The following is a 20,794-nucleotide window of genomic DNA, read 5'->3' as shown; positions in this document are numbered from 1 at the left end:
TCCGTAGACTTACATCTAGTTCGATGCCATTCGAAGAGAAGCACCATTTATACAAGAGCTGTTATTAATCATCACCGAATATAACTTTCAGATTCTCGAGACTCTCCGGGTCTGTTTTGTCCGATTTATCGCTCCCACGGAATGCCTCTTTGACGATGGCGGTCTTGCGTTTTTGGATCTGCAGTATGCGGCCTTCGATGGTGTGATCGACCTCGAAAAAGGTTTAATGGATATGGTGAACAGAGATCAAGACGAGCTCACTATAAAGTGTTTGACATAGACGGTTTTCTCTTGGCCTATTCGGTGCACGCGATCGATGGCTGTCACCAAAATCAGCACGGTGAACTATAGACGGATACCCGGACACCAACCTTGATTTTCAGTCGCCGCGTTCCACCAGCAGTCCATCTGAGCAATACTCATCAGTGACACAGAGCGACAAGTTCCGGGGACTAACCATGAAAACGTGGTTGGCGCTCGTCAGCTATCGTTTGACGTAACGTTCAGAAGATCCAAGAGGCAGGTGACTTGCGCTTACATTCAGACCAACGCCACCTGCTTTCAAGCTGACAATGAGAACCTTGGGCTTCCGCTCATTCTGCTTGAATTCTGATATGGCAGCATTGCGCTTCTTGAGGTCCATTGATCCATCAAAACGGTACCACGACAGGCGTTCACGGTCCAGTGCCACAGAGATAAGCGAAAGGAAGGACGTAAACTGCGAGAAGACGACAGCACGGAAGTATGGGTCTTGATCTCGAATTCGTCCTGGAACCAACTTAGCTCAGAGTGGAATGGACCATGTAAAGGAACACCTACTAAGGTTTTGTACCAGAGCATCCAGTTTCGTGGATGATCTAAAATCATTTCGGCGCAGGAAGACTTCTGACGTCGACGTCCCTTCTTTTTCGTCCCCTGTGGACTCCCGGTGTGGGCTATCTTGACCAGATGACCGGAGAACCTCAATGAGATCTTGCTCCTTGACTGGTCCATGTGAGCACGTCGGGCATCGTGGCACCTCTCCCTTGTCCGTGCATGTCGCAAGATATGATATAATGCATTCTTTACAACTGTGTTATAACGTTAGCATTGGTAGATGAAACGGACAGTATTGTGCGCACCATTGATGCATACAGGGAGGGATGATGGACGGCGTTTGCATCACATCAAGGCAGATTGGGCATTCTGCATCATTGGACATGTCAAGGTTGGCCAAAACACTCTCAGCATAGGCTGCTTTCGAGCCACTCTCCGAATCACGCTCTGAGATGTCATTCATGAGGGTGTCCACGTCGATCGCTCCATCTTTGGAGTGTCCAGAAGGTTTAGTCTCTATCCCATCGCTAGTATCAGTGACCAGATCTGGATGAAGCACTGCCTGGCGCAGTCTTGGAAAAGAGGTAAGATTAAGATACGTCAGGCATCGAAAATCTCACCTCATAATCATAGCAAGAATGTGGGTGTAGTTTTTGCCTACGAGCCCTTTTGCGTTGAGCTGATCGAAATTCCGCTTTGCTGCATTGTAAATAGACTCGTATATCTTTTGTTCTGCAGGTGTAAAGTGCAGTGTATCGACAGTGACCTCCTTCGCAGGTAATTCGACGATGCGTTTGCCAGAGTTATCACGCATGTTCTTCTCGCGTCGGAGAAGGACACTCTCGAGGATTACTTGCACTATTTCTATTGCCTTGGGATCGCGAGCAAGGAATGGCACAGTAATGAAGCTGGCAAATGGGCTCAGTCATGAGAAGAATGAAAATTCACGAGAAGGATAGACACATACGAGCGGAAGAATGAGTACGACGACCATGGTGTATACTCCAGGAATTGGCTGATACGAGATCAGTTAAACTATTGTATATGTACACTTTTGTTACTCACAGAAGCGAATGAAGGTCCTCGAGTTTATTGACAATGGGAGTTCCTGATCGTAATTTAGCATCTGGATTATGAGAAACATCAATGTAGCCACCTGTTACGGCCCATCTACGTCTAGCACGAAGAGCATATACAGCTCGTGCAGTCTTACTTGTCCTGGACTTGCAGTGATGAGCTTCGTCCAAAATGACTCGTAGCCACTCCACTTCACAAACCGTTAATCGAGGGATTTTCGTTGATCCCTGAAACATACCTTGGAAAATAGAAGATTGACCACCAGACTTGAGCAGTTTGGAGTGTTCGGAGGCAAGTACGCCGTAGGATGTAATAATCACGGTGATAGACGCGTCATCCATCGAATTATCTTCTATACCGTCCAGGTCCAGCCTATTCTGTCCGTGCCAGACACTGACTTTGAGGGTCCCTGGTGCACTCGACCGCTGGAGTTCCTCGTGCCACTGGGAGAGCAGTGAGGTAGGAGCAACAATCAATGTTGCAGAAGGGCCTTTGGCAGGCTTCTTCGTTTGCCTGAGAGCTCTTGACCGAAAGGCATTGTCAAGTTTCAGCTGACGAATGCGTGCAAGATCCTTGGAAGTATCGTCAGGAAGAATAGGTTCCGGATCTCGGTTTGTATGAATGAGAGCAGATAACATAATGGTTTTTCCCATTCCCACTGAGATGAATGAATCAGCTCTGAACATTGCACAAAGGTTACAGGGACGCACTCTCTGCGTGGTGTGCCATATTGAAAGGTTGTTGTTTATGAGTAAGGTAACGTCAAATGAGAACTGCACTTTACCATCACTGGCAGGGAATAAGTATCTATTAATCAACGAATGCTTGCTACTTACGCGAGGATCCCTCCTTTGAGTGTGCGTTCGGCCTTAGGAAAGTCAAGACTGAGTTCTCCAGAGTAAGGGTTGAAGTAGAACGGCTTCTCGTCTGCCGTCAGATCGATTATACCATCTCGAGGCTCGGCAGGGAAAGCATACCTATAAGAACAGTTGATCGCTGTTCCTATAGCATGTTTTGGGGACTTACTCGCTCCATAGAGGATGCATAGACACAGCTTCTCTAGCAGACATTTCACCTGATTCCCTTGAATGCATCCACCTTGTATGAGTCAGTAGGGGAGAATTAGAAATTCGATGATATTCCGGCCCACATAAGCGCTTGTTTCTGGTATCCCCTTAGTGTTAATGTAAAGGTGCCAGGAGGATCCATCTCAGCCATCGATTGATCGTGCTTCTGGGCTCTAGAAAACTGTCAATATGATAGCCTGACGTCACAAAATGATACCCGCTTCTTGTAGATGACATCCAACTCGCTGTCAGATAACTCCTCGGCTTCTTCTACTTCAACTTCCTCGCCGTCGCCAACAATTTCAATTCTCTTTTTTTTGGCACCGCCGGGATGTTGCGCCAGTTTATTGTTCATGCCGTCAGATCCATTTTCCATGTTGCCATTATCTTGGACGCGGGCTCCCCTACAAGGGCGGAGGTTAACAGCATCGAAGAGAGAGAGTAGCGCAGATTTGCGTTCTCTGAGAGTTTGTTCATCTTGTGTCTCTTGTCCCTGATTGAACAACGCCTTCGGTGCCCCCTCCGCGGAAGTACTCGGTGGTTTGAATGCAGATGCACGGACATATACAGACAATGAGACTATCAGGTCTGCACCAGAATGTAGAGTGGCTGGGCAGTCCACCACTGTACTGCCCTTGAAGTCGACGATCCCTGGACGCCGTGGTAAATGCAAGGCTAATTCAGATGGAAGATAAAGTACCGAAGTCAAGAAGCCTTGAAACCCAAGATGAAACATGCTGCGGAAGACGCCCAAACTCTGGTTGAAATATGTGAGCACCCTTACATTATTTGCAGATGATACTCACCGAAACCACGGTCATTTGTAAGGCGAACTACGGTGTCAGCTTTCTTCGTCGTTTTGGGTGGCTGCGATTTCAGCATAGCACCGAGGGTGAGTTGCTTCTTTTTACCATTACCGGGAAGAGCTTTCTTCTTTCCTTTGCCAGAAACTGGTAGGCCAGATTTAAAATCATCAGGATCATCCCGTTCAATGTGAATGGTGTCGCCTGATTTGATATAACCTTTGCCTCTGACAGTACTCCAGGCATTCCCAACAAGGAATGATCCAAGATATGCAGAATGACCAGACGGTCCCGTACGCACCTGAACCTTGGAAGGAGGTGAAAGTCGCCTCTTCTTGACCGGTGGTTCTTCATGAGAAGGACCTGGCACCGGCGAGGAACTTCTGAGAGAGGGCCCTGATGACATGCTACTGACGCTGGAAGCTCGAGGAACCTCTTCAAATGAGGGTATCTCCAGGTCGCTTTCGCTGTCATTGCCATTCATGATCAATTCTGAATTAATCGCAATTGGCCTTGGAGTTTGGAAACGTGGAATATCTTCATCATCACTATCGGCAAAGAACAGACGCTTCTCTTGTGGGGAGTAGGGCGGACCTGATGGGGGAGCTAGTTGGTGAGATGCTGGCTGCACTGATATCCCAATCTGACTCGGAACCGTCACGGTTGTGGACTTTGCGTCGTCTTCCTCATCGTCAGAATCTGCGAAAAAAAGACCATCACAAGGTCGAAAGTCGTGGGTCATTAAAGTTCTTTTGTATAGGAAGCGAGAGACGGCGCTGCTAAGGGATGATATATAATAGATCCGACGCGCCAACAGTCAAATGTGAGACGCGTCCGAGTTGTTTGGCTGTGTTACTGCTAGTCACGCTCTCTTGCCCTAATGTGTTTCGTTCAATTTAGACTGACTCGGACCACATCGCTTCCACTGTACTCAACGGCAGTACTTTTACTCTCAAGTGTTGAACCGTTACCGTTATCAGAGCACGAGGCTCGTCAATTCTTGCGTCATCATGTGGGCCGTGTGTGCGCAATGTATATAAGCATTTTCACTTGCTTCCCATGAAGACATCGATGGTTCCCAGCTGCAGGGCTGCTGTCGGACAGTCGTTATAACATCCTGGCTGGGATGAATTACACATATTGGATTCTTCCTGCCTCCTGCACTGCGTCAATAGTGCTTGATAGCCCGATCTTGCCTCTCGATTCAGCATCTATCCTGGCCTGCTGTTAGTGTCCTGGAGAGCTTAAGTGTCGTCCTTAGTAAAGGGTACACAGTAAACCTGCTCTCTCACTCCATCCGTTCATTCAACACTTTGTAACGCTTGTGTCCATGGCTCAACTTGGCAACATGGGAGCATCTCTCAACCTCCATATCCTTCTTATTCTCGGGACGCTGGAAAGTCCCTTTATCCATCGGACTGGGATAATTTCGATTTCGTGCCTTTCCTCAACCTCTATGTCAAGTTGGCCGAACTCTGGTATTATGGGACCCACATTTTTGTCCACTTGCTGGGTTACATTTTACGGATTATTCACCGCACTCTGTCGATGTCCCCACTTGCAAGGCCTGCATATATTAGTGGATGTTGTGAAAATTGACATTAATCCTACAGCCAAGTCATTTCAACATGCCACCCTGGGAACATCGGGCCTGCTCAGCTCTCTTATTGAGGATGCTGAAAGGCTGTCGTTCGCATCATTTTCCACATGCTCCCTTGTGTCAACCAAGTTATTTACCATGGATATCCGTCGTGGACCGAAGTGAACCGACAGCCTGATCTGTTCGCGGTTCATGGCGACTGTCGTATCACAGAAGCAAATCAGAATATCCCAGCCTTTATGATTATGGGAGTGCCATTGCGGAAAACGTAGAGCTGGACGTCAAGTATCCGGAGGTTAGGTGCTTGTTAGGTGCTGGTGGTTACTACACAGGGTCTCTTCCTATGAAGCTAGTAATAGTACTTTGAATGCTTAATGTCTAACCGTGCCAACACATCCAGTTTCACGATTTCGCTAGTGACACGCCCATTGGAGTTGCCGTGATCCATCATCTCGATGCAACGAATGGGCTCAAAATACGATCGACACCAGCCCTTATGTGAAACAGAAGGAATTCAATCCGTGCTGAGACTGGAGATTGCTACATCATTGGAAGTCGTAGTCCTCTTGAAGTTGTCATTTGCAAATAATTTTTCGAACACGTCAAAATGCATGTAGCTCCTCTAGTAAATCCCATTTATATAAGTGACGCTTTTCAGACGATCTGTGCAAATTTATAGGAACTCGAGGCGAGCCGTTGATGGAGAGTAGAGATACAACAAACGCGCTAGCCAAACAAGTACAAACTGCAGATGCAATATTACTACTGACATATTCTTGCCATCGTCTTGCGCGATCTACTGGCACAAAATGCAGCGCGGCCTACCAATGGTACGTCCTTTCCGTGTCTGCTATTCATCATAATCGATCCTTGATTTTAGCAACCCACTGTCGTGCTCCTTCGGGAGGGCACAGACACGTCTCAAGGAAACCCACAGCTTTTGTCTAACATATCCGCGTGTCTTGCCATATCCGAGACACTCTCCAGCACACTTGGTCCGCGTGGAATGGACAAGCTGATCGTGAACGAACGTGGCGAAGCCCAGATCACCAATGACGGTGCAACGATCTTGAAGCTTCTTGACATTGTTCATCCGGCTGCCAGGACCCTCGTCGACATCGCACGTGCCCAGGATGCAGAAGTCGGCGATGGAACCACCAGTGTCGTACTTTTGGCTGCACAGTTCCTCAAAGAAGTTCGTGGATACATCGAGGAGGGTGTCAGCCCGCACATCATCATGAAGGGATTCAGAAAGGCGTCACAACTGGTACGTAACACATGTGCTGCGATATCGCTTGAAAATCATGATATTAACAATCAATAGGCTGAAGAACGCATCAAGGCAATTCAGATTAGTATTGATAAGTCCGATCCTGAGTATGTCTCGGATTTTTTGAACGACAGTCCCTAACGCTTCTGCAGGCAATTTCGATCTCTTCTACTCAAATGCGCAGCAACGTCGATGTCGTCAAAATTGATCCATTCGGAAAAACCATTCTTCTCGAACATGGTCGTTGACGCTGTTCAGAGCCTGGATCCAAACGACTTGGACGAGTCGCTCATTGGGGTGAAAAAGATTCCAGGAGGTGGCATGCAAGACTCTCTGTTGATCCGCGGCGTTTCTTTCAAAAAAACTTTCACCTATGCAGGTGCTGAGCAACAGCCGAAGTCCTTCCGGGACCCTCTCATTCTCAGCTTGAACGTGGAGCTTGAGCTGAAAGCTGAGAAGGACAATGCCGAGGTTCGAGTGGAGGCGGTGAAGGACTACCAGGCGATCGTTGATGCAGAATGGGAGATCATCTACAGGAAGTTGGAAGCGATAGAGAAGACTGGTGCCAAAGTGGTGTTGAGTAAATTGCCAATCGGAGATCTGGCCACCCAGTGGTTCGCCGACCGGGACATCTTCTGTGCTGGTCGTGTACCGGCTGGTGATCTGCGCAGAGTATGTCAAGCAGTAGGAGGCTCCGTGCAGTCAACGTGCTCAGACATAGCTCGAGAGCATCTCGGAACTTGCGGTCGGTTCGAAGAGCGACAGGTCGGTGGCGAACGGTATAATATCTTCGAGGAGTGCCCCAAAGCACAGACATGCACGCTACTTCTTCGTGGTGGTGCAGAGCAGTTCATTGAAGAAGTGGAACGTAGTCTGCATGACGCCATCATGGTCGTTAAGCGAGCAATCCGTAATGGTGAGGTGGTGGCTGGAGGCGGAGCTGTCGAGGTAACTTATGGCTCATTGCCTTTTTATGATCTCCTCTCTAACTTTGTGGTTCAGATGGATTTATCCGCGCACATTCGGAAACATGCACTGTCGATTCCTGGGAAGCAGCAACTGATTTTGACTGCTTTTGCAAAAGCGCTAGAAATCATTCCTCGACAAATCTGTGACAATGCCGGTCTGGACTCTACTGACATTCTTAATAAACTGCGCATGCGACACGCTGCTGGCAACAAATGGTTCGGAGTAGATGTTGACGGTCCGGAAGGTGTCCGCGACAACATGGAGGCATTCGTTTGGGAGCCTCCGCTCGTCAAGTTGAACGCAATCAGCAGTGCAACTGAGGCCGCATGTCTCATCCTCAGTGTTGACGAGACAGTAAGAAATCCACAAAGCGAGGCAGTACGTAGGCTCTTCTCTTTCCCTTTACAAGAACTGAGGAAATCTCTTTCAGCAAAACCCAGGGCCAAAAGCACCACCTGGCGCAGCAGCTCGTGCTATGCGGGGCAGGGGCAGGGGCATGCCCAGGCGGTGAAGGAGATGACGTCGCCGGTAAAATATTAGAAGAAGTGACTTGATAATGACACGTACTGTATCATCTGTTCTTAGCAATCAAGTGCTAATCAGGGTGCTTGCAAATGTTGACATGAACCTGGGTCCTCGTTACAGCAGTAATGGTATTGGACAAAATTTTCAGGTGGATCTGATCAAAGGAAACTAATGAAAGCCATGTCGCGTCCATAAGGACAGGATTCCTTGCAGTTCCTAGAGCATGCCCAGCACTTCTCAATCATACCACAGTATTTATCAACCTGCAGCGCAGGAATTGCACGACGATGAATGTTGAACGACTTTCATTGGCTGACTACGCTACAACTTCCGCAAGCCTCTCGAGTTACATGAAAAAACTTGAGTGCTTTCAGTGTGAGTGAGCCCACGCCAGAGATGAAATCTAATGGGCCACTTGCTCATGTTCATCGATGCGGTTGCAAAGCTCCCTCCGGACAAACTTCAACTAGATGTATTGGCAGTATATCACATGTATCGTGTGTTATGTGAGATGATTAGAAGGATAGATCAATGTAAAGGACGTTGAGATAACCGAAGGAGCGACGATAGTATGATACAATGATGGCGTGGCGATATACAAGTTGAAAGATAACCGACAGCATAACCGGAATTAGTAGACTGGTACCAGCTTGTTAAGGATCACTATGATTTTCTCAGTATCGAATACTGGCGCCGTGTGGCTATGGCGAACTACCTGGCTTTCAAAGCCAGCTTTCTGACCACCAGCACTGCAAGGTCCTGCCGGCGTAACGTGTGAGAGAATGGACACAATCAAAGTAAGACTAGCAAAACGCACGATGAGCAAAGTGGTCAAGCTGAGGCGTCTGATGCGAGGTTTGGCGTCGGCCTCGACGACTTCGGCGACTTCAATGACTTCCTGCAGATTCTCAACATTAGGATGCTGCTCCTCATGGAGGTCGGACTGCAATTTGAGAGTAAGTCAGGGTACAGGAAAATGTAAGCAAATACCTACGAGGTCGAGAACCACAGGTCTAGCATTGTCGTCCTCTTCAACAACGTGGTACCAATTACTGAGGCGATCATCTACAGTGTTCTGCACGGCAAATTGTGAAAAATAGCGATCCAATGAGCTTCGCGTGGCTCACCATCAGGCTCTCGCGTTGGCTTAACTTTACCCTCGGGTAAGGGTGGAAGCGAAGTAAGTGAGAAGTCCTGTAGCTGGGCAACCTCATGTTGCTTGTCGAAGACTGGTTCATCACGAGGGAGAATGAAGGGAAAGGAATGTCGTATATACTGCGTGAAGGCATTAATGTTTAAATACCAACGGGAGCTTGAGGGAAGGAAAGCGAAAATAAATAAATTGAGAGCCAGGGATTAGAACCCTAAATTCGCAATTCCGACAGGGTTGAGTTATTATCCCCAAATTCGCAATCCTCGAGTTGGTGCCGAATACATTGTGAGCGCCTATCCCAGTACGGCCGTTGTGAATCTCGAGATATTGATACGAAATTTGCTTCCGCGGAAACAATGACTTTAACATCTCCATCGGCGACCTCGATCCAGGACAAACCATCGATGCACAAATGGACAGATACAAGACGTCGCAGGAGGGATAGCATGGGCATGATTGGGTACCAGGTTGCTCCATCAAAATTACGGACCGCCGTCGCAGGAAGCAAACATGCATGACGCTCAACGTGTTGGAAACTTGGATGCTTGCATGTTGAAGCTCCATAATATACACCACAAACTTCGACGACCCGTTCAACTTCTTATGTGCTGCTTAGAGCATCATAAGAATGCTGCGAGCCAGACTCGTCCCTGCTTGGAAAAGAGTCAGTATGCACGAGGCTCAAGTGCGTGGACTCTGTTTATGGTGAACTCTGTTGTATGGTAAACAGTATATCTCCAAAAATGCACTGATAAACCATCCTGAGCGACTGCATCCCCTGGATATGCCAGAAAAACCCTCAATGCCAAGCTACTCCCTCAGCGAGGACAGCGTGACAAAGAACGATGTGACAAGCGGCGTGACCCAAAAAGGGGCGTCACGCTAATTCGCGTGCACGAGCCAAGGCAAGTTCGCAACCGCCATCATAAAACATGAAAGCGACTCAGCAGTGTGCTCACAAGCTCTCAAGATGTTTCAAGCAGCATTGGTGTGAGTCAAGATAGTCACTGTGGCTGCATCAAGACCACCCAAAAACCTCAACTGGCGCAACCGCCTCCATCAACATCGACAGATGGCCACCACTGCCACACCAGTAGTGATATGCCCCAGAACAGAAACAAAATATGGTTGGAGTGAACAAGACACTCACCAGTGACTATAATTCGGCTCAGTGCCTCCACATGCATCGTAAGCTGCCTCAAATCCCCACAAATTTCCGTGCATCCAGATGTGAAGAATGTCGAACCGAATGATCCAACATGAAAAGAAGTGCTGTCAAGATGCAGAAATAATGAAGATCCCCAGCTCCGTTGCTGGTGGGAGAACTGCGATTTTTCACCGTCGTGTCGTCCAGTTCTTGCCTTTGCGACCTTGCCGACATAATAGAAATTGGCGATGCTGAGCTGTGACGAAGCTAACATAAAGTGCGACCAAGCTGTCTTGCATGTCCCCGTGGGCAACACAATTCGTCATATCCGACTCCAATTTGCGAGGGATCCGTGGTGCGACGATAGGTATCGAAGCCTTTCTTCAGGATCAACAATCCGAGAAATTTGATCGCGAAGAGCCCTCTCGCATTGCGCTTGAGTGGTTGAAGTTGAGCTATCGAATTTTCATTTTTGAACGACCAGTCGCAGCGGTTGGTGGGTGATCTGTGGGCGCCAACTTTTTGTTTGGTCCACAAGCTTGAAATTGAAGTGACTTTAGACCCTAGTGCCAGGGTGGTCGCAACTCCGCTCGCTAATTCAAGGCCAAAGTTTTTGCAGCTCCCCTTGGTTTTTGGCCTGATTTAACGGATTGATTTTTCTCCTCGAACGAGAAACTTAATATATCGCGGTTTTCGTCTCGGCCGCCTCTCCTGCATGAAAGTCGGGCAATATGACGACTATCTGACGTTGACCGTCCACAATAGAAAGGCAATGGCTCTGCAGTGAACCGAAGTTTGGAGTCTTGGACCTCGTACTACTAAATCACTCGCCAAATTCCACTGGTACCTAACTACTGTTGGCCAGTTGGCTGCGTAATATTTGCCAGCGATTTCGACTGGGTCCTGATTTCTGATTCCAGAAGTACCACCGCGTCAATGGGATTACAGAGGTGGTACTGCTTGAGCTCAACTGGATCGTCTGTCCTCCCAGCTAAAGCAGGTCTCTATCTCCTCTGTATGGCGCTCGCTCAGTTTTTTTCAGGACGATTCTATACATCTCCTGGGCACCTCGTTCGTACGCGATGAACTCATGTATCAACAGACTGGGGAGAGCCAAGTTCATTGACATCGCACTTAGAGATTTTTTTACTTCATTTTTGTTTTCTGCATCTCCTTCGTCTACCTCGCAGCCTGTGATCCTTTGCCATTGTACGAGCTGGGAATATTAGTGCGTTTCGGTCAGTCGACCCCACTCATTTTCGTTCTCGATAACCTCCGCTGATGCTGTCGCTCTTCATTTAAATTGTAGGGTGCAATAGTCATCCTATTTGATCTCATATGCCAGTCTCGTTAAACGAGCGATCCGCATTGGTGGTGGCGACCGGAGACGGAGCTGTCGAGGTGACTCATGACTCATTGTTTGTTTTTCTCCTCTCTAACTGGATGTGTGGATCAGATGGATTTATCCACGCACAATTGGAAGCATGCGCCGTCCGTTCCTGGGAAGGAGCAACTGATTCCGACTATTTTCGTAAAAGCACTAGAAACCATTCCTCAGCAAGTCTGCGACGATAACATGGAGGCGTTCGTTCCACTCGTCGAGTTGAACGCAATCGGCAGTGCGACGGAGGCCACATGCCTCATTCTCGGTGTTGACGAGACAGCACATAGCGATGCAGTACGTAGGCTCTTATCTTTCCCTTTTCAAGAATCGATGAAAGTCAACGTATTTTTTGTAGCAAAGTCCAGGGCCAAAAGCATCCCCTGGTGCAGTCTCCGGGGCAGGGGTATGTTGAGGCGCAGACTCTCGAGGTTGAGTAATCTTGATGCAGACTGAAAATGGAAAGGCGAAATTGATCGCATTTACGCTCGTCCGAAAAAGACCCGGCAATCCGGTGATAGCCTCTGTCCCAGACTCGGAGGATCTAGGTTACCTAACAGTTCGCCGCCGTCAATGCTAACCTCTACTGGATGGACAGATTGACGCGGGATTCCACCAACTGGGAAAAAAGACATGGGGATCCTGTGCATGTATAAAATATGGCACTGTGGCCTAGGCACCTGGAGCTCCGTTCGAATCGTGTCTGCGCTTAGAGCGAGAACTGATTCCGGCAGGTCAAAGTCACTGACTTGAAGCTTGAAGCACGAGTTGCCGAAGTAATGATATTGTATATTAGTGAACAGGCTAGTGCAGCGAATGGACTAAGTAGCTTATATAGTACTTAGTTCTTGGATGAGCTACTACGAAGCAAGTCTTGGCAAGTTAAAGGTTCCGGATGATTGGTGTTGTATGTCCTTATTTGCCAACGGCATGTCAACCTCCAATAGCCCCTCCCCTCGAAGGTCTGAACGACACGGTTATTACTTCTTCGAATTCAAACCTGTGACCTCACGGGTTCGATGGTATACATTGCGCTTACCACAGGAATGACATTGTGCTGCAGAACGCCACTTCCAGTATCATCAGGCATTTTAGTACACTGTTTCGCAGACGGGAAACCAGTCACGGTAACCGTCGACATGAAATGTGCCGCAGCGCAGTGGATGGCCAACTGATCATTTCTATGTGATTGGTGCCGAATGAAATCAATCACAGCTTCCCGTTCTGCGCTCACTGTGGCGCTTAGACTTCCTGTGGACGACTCATTGACGCCGTTTTGGGTATCAATATTGTGCCAACAACAATGATTATATTGTATTTTGTAAGAGTGTGGATGACACACTGATCACTTCAGTTATCTAATTTACGACCTTTATTTTATCTACAGGCTTTTCTGACAAGGGAGTGATGTATAGCATAACACTGGAAGGTAAATTATGCTCAACCTCCAGCGCTCTGATTGACCATCTCTTGTCAGGCTTCTTCGGATAATCAAGCTCGGTCCAGTCGCTTTTCAGATGCTACTCTCTACCATCTCTGCTATGCCGCCAGCTTTCCGGTATAAAAAAGTTGAAGGAAGGACGATGATCCCCCCAACATTCTTTGCTTATTTCCTCCGATCTCTTCGAAATATCACCAATGCCAAACGCAGAACGTATGTGATGATCTGTGGCAACTATATTATCCTTGTCGCGACTGACTATTTCGTATTTGAAATGGTAGAGAACAGAATGGGGTTGAACAACCTCTTGCAACAACGATACGGCACAAGTGCTGCTTCTCACTTGCGATGGGAAAGTGTCAAATATGGCGATGATCATAATCCTACTTGGACTTTTATTGTCTATAGTATGTGCTTATTTTTTGGCCTGGTGTTTTTTTTCACATTTTTGTATACTTAGTCGATAATATTGAGTACGGACGGGGTTCTGGCGGTGACAAGGGGTCTGCGAAGGAGATGGCAGCAGGAGTTGCCCTTATGCAGCTTCAAAGGCAGTGGGCTCATCTATTGCTCTAGATACTGTTGGAACCTGGGCCAAGAGAAGTTGCGAACGCATTCAGGCGACGTCGGACTCGTTGACGTCGGCCGTAGATCTACAATTCCAATTGTCACTTCCTTCACTACGATAATTCACTATACTGATTCCCTTGAAGATACGAGTCCATCTGTGCGACCATCTCAGTCCTTTTCTGAGACTGAGATTTATCTTCCGTCTTTCCGTTACAAAACAACGACTCGGAGTTAATACACTGTAGTCTCATTTTTTCAGGGCCTCTCGCTCACCTCTGAGCTGCATACTACAAATAGGTTGTCTTCTACTGTTGCTGCATCTAACTTACCGGTATATAAATTTTCCCGCTTCACATGTGTCAGCATGGCAGAACGATACGTAATTTCAATGCTTCTGATGATCAAACAATTCATTACATCCACCAGCACTGTGACAATTATAACATTGCACCCACATGCTCATAAGCTTCGGATTCTACTGCGTGCTACGCCTCAAAATTGTTATCTTTACCGACCAGCTGGCTACCGGAAAGCATTGGCAGGTAGGTACGATTTAAGTACTACTACCGTTGTCACATTCCTGTTGCTTGCATGTATCGCTTTGCCAGACTTGATATCATATTGACGTCTCTTAGCTGTTCAGAACGTCCAAATACAAATTCATGTTGCCTCACTTGATAACAACGTGATATAAAGCCGCTTTACGCGTGATCCATCTTCTTACACCTGCCGCATCAGCTCAATCCACCTGCGGACTGGCAGTCGGCAATTAATCATTTGCGAGGAACCGTTCCAACCATCCACCGCAGGGCCTGCCATATATCCTGGATAGGAAAAGCGCAGCGATTGCCACTTGGTTTTATTTATACAGCTTGGCAGGTTGGCCTGGCTTCTAGCGCCAAATGTACGAAATCCCGAAGGCGCAAATAGCCAACATTGGGTAGCGTCTGCCAATGAGAAAAAGCGGTTTTCCAGATCCGTCACTTTTTCACCTGAGTATGATCAGCACCACCGAGCGCGTATCTTGTTAATACATCATTTCCTCCACCTCCACAACCGTCGTGGCCGGTGAATACATGCTGCCGCGATGACCTTGCCAATCACCAAATTCGTCTGGCTGCCAGTTACGCCTGCTTCGTTACAGCCTCAGCTTGATGAACTATGCATATTCTGCAGATATAAAGGGAGTGACGTGGTTCAGCTCATCATCCGACAAGTCATACACACTTTCTACTTTCTACAACACTTATACCAAATTCTAGCAGCTATGTCTGGCGATGACCGTACGTCCTCTACTCATTTATTCGACATGCAGGATGTATCTGATCACTGACCTCCAGACCCCCGCACAAAGATGAACAACGAATTGCAGAGGATATATGGTCCCTCTGCACCTGATCATGTCAGGTGGGATGTCTATTCGCGAGGCTCTCCCAATGCTTTGACGTGGTATGCGACCGTCTACAGTAAGGTCCACCCACCTCTAGTAAAAGATGTATAGTACACTGACCAATATGTCATGCAGTTGATGATATAAATCACGGCGATGCTTCATCCAGAACCAGAGGTGGTGCTCAAGACGAGGCTGCGAAACAGGCGTATAACTGGCTGAGGTATGAAGTGTCCCGCCGATGAAGAATGACCACTCCAATATACATATGTCATCATTTTTATCCTCTTCCGACATCTAGCTACTTCTATTACTACTCAATACAGTCGTAATACAGCGCTGTCCATACTAGAAGTGCGCCTGTTGTGGGTTAAGAAATATAGGTACCCTTTCTTCTGCGATACCTCGATAGCCCGCTGTGCTTCGACGCACTTTTTGTGTCAGTAGCCCATGCGGTGGTGAGTAGAGGAGACCACAGGGGTCTGTCACACGTCCACTTAATTCCAAACGAGTCTCAAATTTTTCCTGTGTACAACAGACCTTTCAACGGTGAACTATCGGAATGGGATCAGTACACCGGGGCAATTTAGGGGTAAGGCTATAGTTAGCCTGTAAGACACGTGATGCGACACACCTTCAATAGAAGCTCAGGCTAAGTACTTGTCCCGGCCCACTAGTCCGATGTTCTAACTCCAAGGATAGCGTACTAGTTGATGTCATATGATCTTTTATCCCATCTCTGTTACCAATATTTCTGCCCCCATTAGCCCTCTGGTCTCGAAGCAATCGAAGACACCCGATCCACCACCTCCGACTCACAAACTACATATACTCCAAACCATGGCCCGCTTCTTCTAACTTATCATCATTCAAGCTAGCAGTTAAATGGAAGCCCATAACGGGTGGGAGTCTGATTTGCTTCCAGGCTGAGTAGCCTAAGGTTGTACTAATAGGCTATCATAGCGCCTCAAAGGCGGATGACCCAGTAATGCCTCCCAAACCTTGCGGGGAGGATGATTATCCTTGACTCAACAGCGAACAAGAAGGCCAATGGTAAATGGCGGCCACAAATCGAATGGCCGAATGACCGTGACACACCATACATTGTTCCCACATCGCGAAGTCCAACTTGAAGAGCACTGAACCATTTCGAGAATTGGCAACACCAGAGTTACAAGCACGATTCATATGTGGCGTGGGGGAAATATTGGCGCGGCCGGGCATGTGCATGAACACCGAATCATGGACTGGCGTCTGTCGTTGCCTTGAGGAATTCCCTCGTCTAGTTTCTATTGAAAACACTCATACCCACATTCTAGTAGCCGCGATGTCTGGCAATGACTCCCGTACGTCCTCTACTACTCATTCGTTCGACAAGCAAGATGTATCTGATCACTGACCTCCAGACCCCCGTACGAGGTTGAACAACGAATTGCAGAGGATCTATGGTCCCTCTGCACAAGACCATGTCAAGTGGGAGGTCTATTCGCAAGGCCCTCCCAACGCTTTAACATGGCATGCGACCATCTTCAGTGCGTTCGCCTGCTAGGGGAGTTAAGGATGCAGACAGATACTAACATCCTACATACAGTTGGTGATCAGAATTACAGCTACGCTTCGGCCATCACCCGAGGTGCTGCTCAGGACGCGGCTGCGCAACAGGCTTGTGAACGTTTGAGACGAGATGGATCTACCAGAAGCGACTGATGAACAACATCAATCAAGCTCAAAGCATGACGACTTGAGTACATATATGCCCTCATTTTCAACATCCACAATGTACATGGTTCTATTCCTCATGCTTACATTTTTCTATTATGCAGCTGTAACACGGCGCTGCTCATGCGAGCAATGCACTTGCGGATCGATAGACCGTTGAGTTTCGACTGCGGGTCAGTAGCCCGCCATCAGTGCGGTTATTGCGATATGGTATAAGGTTTATTATATACTAGTAAGTTTTGATACTAGTCACCTACGACTCAGCTGGCGATTTGGTGTGACAACTTGTCATAGACTCACAAGACCTTTAACCATCTGTTGATAATTTGATATGACAATATTGCGTAGAGTTGGACAAGTAACGCATGCAAATCCTGACATGTCGACAGTCGTACTATATTATTGGTTGTGTGTATATAAAATATTCGAATCAAACGAATGCCCAAGGATAAGCACAATCTGACTCCGAACATAACGATGGAAAGAGAACAATGTCCCCACCTCAATTGGCCATCCATTGACGCTCTTTTCTTCGCGATCGAACCTTCGCCCTGCGCTCACTCTCCTTGACACGACGTTCCTGCTCTTTGATATCTAAGAACATGTTGCCGACATCAATGAATTTGATTGCTGGGCGTCCAGGACGTTCGACAATAGTTGTCTTTGTCCTGTTCTCAGAAGTGGCAGTGGCTGATTTTGTGGCAGCTTCCAAAATGCCTGGCATAATTGGGTCCTAGTGGATAAATCAGCTCACTTGTATATCGAAAGAAAGAATTAACAAACCTTGCCCTCAGGCACAGTCTCCCAAAACATCCGCTGATACCTTTGTCGCGCCCAGTCAAAGCCACCGGCTTCTTCGTCTTCTCGATCGGCCTCGACCGCATCGTATCTATCGCTATCTATTTTGGCCACCTGCTGGTTGGTATCGTACTGCACGGGTACAGGCTTCGATTCATCAAGGGTAGTAAAAACCTTGGTTCGAGGCACGCCAAGGATACTTTCCATGCCTTGAACAAAACCTGTCTGTACGGGTTTACCCTGCAAGGGGTGTGAGCGCCGAGGTCACAAAAGGTACGATGTATGGGCTCATATAAGGAACCAGTGCCAGACGATGCAAGGCGCTTGAATTGCGCGAATAATGTATTTTCAAGGAAAGGGAAATAGTACTCACATCCTACACGTAATGACGGAATTTTCGGTGGTGAATCAGTGTGCTGTTCTTCATTGAATGTAGTTGCGATTTACCTGAGAAAGGTGTAAGCTTAGTTAGTATTTTTTCAATATTAAACGGCAGTAGAAGGAAGGTGTAGATCAGTAAGGTGCGTAGATTTAACCATGTATGTGTCTATAAGACTAATCGAATTCACGTTGCTCATCACGTTCTTGAGAAAGAGAGGAAGTCCGAGATCTCACCTTTTTCCACGATTGTTCTAAACCTTTCAGTCGTAGAATAGCATCGATACGTTTGATGCTGAGATGATGTCTGGCAGCCAGAACGCGCACTGAATTAGCCTCGGGATCAGCCATGTAGGAAAAATAGATATGAGTGCGTAAAGCATCCGAAACAGGCGGAGGGGGACGGAATGATTGGTTAAGAGGGAAAGGCTGACAAGAAGTGAGTACAATAATCATCGTGGTATTAGCCTGAGCATACCGTTCCTGAGCCAAGCCAATTCCGCGGCGCGGAATCGCGGTACTTAAGACCGGCACCTGCTATCCAGTTTTCGTATGAAGGAGTTCGTGGGGTTTCGGCATCGTCTGGTAAGTTCAGGCCCTCTAGGATGGCCTCGCCAAGAGCGTCATCTTCGTCGTTTGCCTCAAAATTTTCATCCTTTCCTGCGACGAAGGACTGGAAGAATGTTCTACGCGGACATCCGTGAGCAGATGGTAAACGCAAGGTGCACTTAGATGACGAAGCTGAGATACGCAAACGAGTGAACATTTGGGCGCAGAACGCGCAAAAAATTTGAGGCATTTCTGGTTGGCATCACGTGATCACTCTAGGGCAGGTCTCAGATCGAGTTTAACTTAATCATAATCTGCACTGGGCATCGACGGTTTATGGAAGATGTCCATGACATTTACAAGCGATGCATGCTTTGGAAATGATAACGGACTATTGATCTTACTAAAGGGATATTCTGCATTGATTCCTCCACTTCATCTCAAATTTCCTGTTCAATATTCATTCACTCAGGTACACGCTTTTCTTTTACACCAAGTTCTGTTCGACCAGCACTTGGAGCAGTATTCACCTTCCGAGAGATACCAACAATCATTTTGGAAGTGGGCAATCGAACACCTGGAACGAATGGACAAAGACTCGGACGAAGAGGTTAGCTATAATACTACAATACCATCCGAGCAGGCAACTCATTCACAATTGCACATACTGAAGGACGGCGAAATCGACACACGAATTTATGAGCGTTATTTGTCCCTTATATCGCGTTCTATGTAGGTTTATTTACCAGGACAAGGTACCTATAATCACCTCCATTTTATATTCCACTGCACAGCGATCCTAGTGGTCCCCCACCAGACTCGTATATGACATATTACTGGAAGCCTTCAAGTTCACTTGGTTCTGCCAATCGAAACAGTTACGAGACCATAACATTACTTGAGTCTCGCACCACCATCGAGAGCGGAACGACAGGGCTTAGGACCTGGTATGCAAGCTTCGTCCTTGCCAGTTATCTCATTGCGAATGTCGGTACGGTAGACACAACATGCTATTCCTCGACCGGCCTTCATATTTCTTCATGCAACCAGAAACAATTTGTGATCAGACGGTTCTCGAGCTTGGTTGTGGATCCGGTTTTCTTGGGATTATTGTGGCGACAATACAACAGACATTTAACAAGCGTCGCCAATCACATCATCAGCCGTTGCCTGCGGTACTACTGACCGATGTGAGTGCCGGAGTGCTTTCAAGGTGTCGAGACAATATTCGACTTCGTTGCAGTGAGTGATCCCATTTAACGTTCATCCTTATAACTCTTCAACGGGTAAATCAGGTTGATGTACTCTGCCCTGCACCCTTTCAGTCTTTTTTTTTCTGTCTCATTTGTCTTGATCAACTCATGCCGTATTCCGAATGTGCTGTCTTTGCTTACTGTCGCGTAGATCAGTCATCAAATCACCCAAATATCACCTTCTCCACTCTTGATTGGTTCGATGCTCTTTCCCTGCCACTCGGTGAGAACGCGGTGACAACCTTTTTATCCAAAGCGGGCGCGGGCATTGTGATTGGTGCTGATATAGTAAGGCTCAAATTCGCCGTTACGTGACTGCCACTAACCTAGCCAGGTATTTGACCCGATTCTGGTCCCACCTCTGGTTGCAACATTGCGCCTTGCACTTTCCTTCGAGAGTACTCGAATGGTAGTGATGGCGCTAACAGTCAGAAATGAGCAGACCCTTGCGTATTTCGTGTCTGAAGCTGGTGAGCAGACCTCAACCTTTGTCGTGTGGTGAATTCAACATTCAAGTCGCTTAGTAAAAGACCTTCGTGTAGAGGAAGTTCCGCACGCTTTTACCTCAGCTACATACTTTGATTTGGATACCGCCGGAGTGGATGCTGGTCTTGATGTGAAGATATTCAAATGCACGCTCTGCAATTCGGCATCATAATCAAATTCGCGTTGCATTCTACAAAAGAGTTACTCTCGGATAACACCATTCGACTTTCACTCACTCGGCCAGTCACACAATGCCACGAGTAGCCTCCTAGGTCACCATTCCTGGAGGGATGGATGCACCGATATTTATATTTATTCTTTTTTGAGTCCAATTTATGGCCTTTGGAGAGTAGTACTCTATGTAGGACAGTATGTAATGTCTGCATTAGGCAAGCCTACAAT

The 20,794-nt window shown here is 47.4% G+C and overlaps 10 protein-coding genes across 10 annotated transcripts; 7 read left to right on the top strand and 3 right to left on the bottom strand.

Annotated features, from left to right (window-relative positions):
• Positions 1-64: 64 nt before the first annotated feature.
• On the bottom strand, positions 65-4,505 carry HD556DRAFT_1237423 (SNF2 family N-terminal domain-containing protein; the record flags this gene model as incomplete). Its single annotated transcript, XM_041297895.1, has 18 exons — positions 65-211; positions 262-320; positions 372-408; positions 458-484; positions 539-768; positions 820-1,070; positions 1,122-1,388; positions 1,437-1,724; positions 1,784-1,831; positions 1,882-1,924; positions 1,973-2,083; positions 2,132-2,571; positions 2,730-2,870; positions 2,920-2,991; positions 3,044-3,141; positions 3,178-3,611; positions 3,661-3,717; positions 3,767-4,505. 18 exons carry the CDS (start codon positions 4,503-4,505, stop codon positions 65-67), a joined length of 3,489 nt encoding a protein of 1,162 aa, XP_041160200.1.
• A 165-nt stretch (positions 4,506-4,670) lies between these two features.
• On the top strand, positions 4,671-5,774 carry HD556DRAFT_1372302 (uncharacterized protein). Its single transcript, XM_041302981.1, has one exon. The coding sequence runs from the start codon at positions 5,094-5,096 to the stop codon at positions 5,526-5,528; it is 435 nt and encodes a 144-aa protein (XP_041160199.1). The 5' UTR covers positions 4,671-5,093; the 3' UTR covers positions 5,529-5,774.
• Positions 5,775-6,083: 309 nt separating this feature from the next.
• Positions 6,084-8,280, top strand: HD556DRAFT_1372299 (chaperonin Cpn60/TCP-1 family). The gene is made up of 6 exons (XM_041302980.1): positions 6,084-6,193; positions 6,244-6,630; positions 6,688-6,740; positions 6,786-7,581; positions 7,636-7,980; positions 8,033-8,280. The coding sequence occupies exons 1-6, from the start codon at positions 6,173-6,175 to the stop codon at positions 8,111-8,113; spliced, it is 1,683 nt and encodes a 560-aa protein (XP_041160198.1). The 5' UTR covers positions 6,084-6,172; the 3' UTR covers positions 8,114-8,280.
• Positions 8,281-8,733: 453 nt separating this feature from the next.
• HD556DRAFT_1476387 (uncharacterized protein) lies at positions 8,734-9,365 on the bottom strand (the record flags this gene model as incomplete). Its single annotated transcript, XM_041308536.1, has 4 exons — positions 8,734-8,886; positions 8,945-9,070; positions 9,122-9,202; positions 9,255-9,365. 4 exons carry the CDS (start codon positions 9,363-9,365, stop codon positions 8,839-8,841), a joined length of 366 nt encoding a protein of 121 aa, XP_041160197.1. The 3' UTR covers positions 8,734-8,838.
• A 2,400-nt stretch (positions 9,366-11,765) lies between these two features.
• Positions 11,766-12,388, top strand: HD556DRAFT_1443272 (uncharacterized protein; the record flags this gene model as incomplete). The annotated part of the gene is made up of 4 exons (XM_041306579.1): positions 11,766-11,828; positions 11,884-12,105; positions 12,167-12,214; positions 12,260-12,388. 4 exons carry the CDS (start codon positions 11,766-11,768, stop codon positions 12,386-12,388), a joined length of 462 nt encoding a protein of 153 aa, XP_041160196.1.
• A 719-nt stretch (positions 12,389-13,107) lies between these two features.
• On the top strand, positions 13,108-14,191 carry HD556DRAFT_1372280 (uncharacterized protein). The gene is made up of 3 exons (XM_041302979.1): positions 13,108-13,462; positions 13,531-13,656; positions 13,710-14,191. Exons 1-3 carry the CDS (start codon positions 13,447-13,449, stop codon positions 13,823-13,825), a joined length of 258 nt encoding a protein of 85 aa, XP_041160195.1. The 5' UTR covers positions 13,108-13,446; the 3' UTR covers positions 13,826-14,191.
• A 715-nt stretch (positions 14,192-14,906) lies between these two features.
• On the top strand, positions 14,907-15,454 carry HD556DRAFT_1443270 (uncharacterized protein; the record flags this gene model as incomplete). Its single annotated transcript, XM_041306578.1, has 3 exons — positions 14,907-15,102; positions 15,160-15,285; positions 15,345-15,454. The coding sequence occupies 3 exons, from the start codon at positions 14,907-14,909 to the stop codon at positions 15,452-15,454; spliced, it is 432 nt and encodes a 143-aa protein (XP_041160194.1).
• A 1,082-nt stretch (positions 15,455-16,536) lies between these two features.
• On the top strand, positions 16,537-16,916 carry HD556DRAFT_1443269 (uncharacterized protein; the record flags this gene model as incomplete). The annotated part of the gene is made up of 3 exons (XM_041306577.1): positions 16,537-16,555; positions 16,616-16,741; positions 16,801-16,916. 3 exons carry the CDS (start codon positions 16,537-16,539, stop codon positions 16,914-16,916), a joined length of 261 nt encoding a protein of 86 aa, XP_041160193.1.
• A 514-nt stretch (positions 16,917-17,430) lies between these two features.
• Positions 17,431-18,870, bottom strand: HD556DRAFT_1443268 (eukaryotic mitochondrial regulator protein-domain-containing protein; the record flags this gene model as incomplete). The annotated part of the gene is made up of 4 exons (XM_041306576.1): positions 17,431-17,661; positions 17,712-17,966; positions 18,342-18,533; positions 18,583-18,870. 4 exons carry the CDS (start codon positions 18,868-18,870, stop codon positions 17,431-17,433), a joined length of 966 nt encoding a protein of 321 aa, XP_041160192.1.
• A 96-nt stretch (positions 18,871-18,966) lies between these two features.
• Positions 18,967-20,564, top strand: HD556DRAFT_1519504 (uncharacterized protein; the record flags this gene model as incomplete). Its single annotated transcript, XM_041309133.1, is given in 9 exon segments — positions 18,967-19,104; positions 19,126-19,263; positions 19,327-19,385; positions 19,448-19,644; positions 19,704-19,895; positions 20,058-20,194; positions 20,241-20,365; positions 20,385-20,421; positions 20,451-20,564. The coding sequence occupies 9 exon segments, from the start codon at positions 18,997-18,999 to the stop codon at positions 20,562-20,564; spliced, it is 1,107 nt and encodes a 368-aa protein (XP_041160191.1). The 5' UTR covers positions 18,967-18,996.
• Between the last annotated feature and the right edge of the window lie 230 nt (positions 20,565-20,794).

This window comes from Suillus plorans (assembly GCF_016647745.1).
Source record: "Suillus plorans strain S12 chromosome Unknown HD556scaffold_28, whole genome shotgun sequence".
Lineage (NCBI taxonomy): Eukaryota > Fungi > Basidiomycota > Agaricomycetes > Boletales > Suillaceae > Suillus > Suillus plorans.
This window is presented reverse-complemented; position numbering and strand designations above follow the sequence as displayed.

Bases quoted from the DNA above. Each gene is read 5' to 3' on its own strand.
- HD556DRAFT_1372280 (XM_041302979.1), top strand. The intron at 13,657-13,709 runs GTATGTGCTTAT...TTGTATACTTAG, and splicing joins TTGGACTTTTATTGTCTATA to TCGATAATATTGAGTACGGA.
- HD556DRAFT_1372302 (XM_041302981.1), top strand. From the start codon at position 5,094: ATGGCTCAACTTGGCAACATGGGAGCATCTCTCAACCTCCATATCCTT.
- HD556DRAFT_1372299 (XM_041302980.1), top strand. From the start codon at position 6,173: ATGCAGCGCGGCCTACCAATG. The intron at 7,582-7,635 runs GTAACTTATGGC...TTTGTGGTTCAG, and splicing joins CTGGAGGCGGAGCTGTCGAG to ATGGATTTATCCGCGCACAT. The intron at 7,981-8,032 runs GTACGTAGGCTC...AATCTCTTTCAG, and splicing joins GAAATCCACAAAGCGAGGCA to CAAAACCCAGGGCCAAAAGC.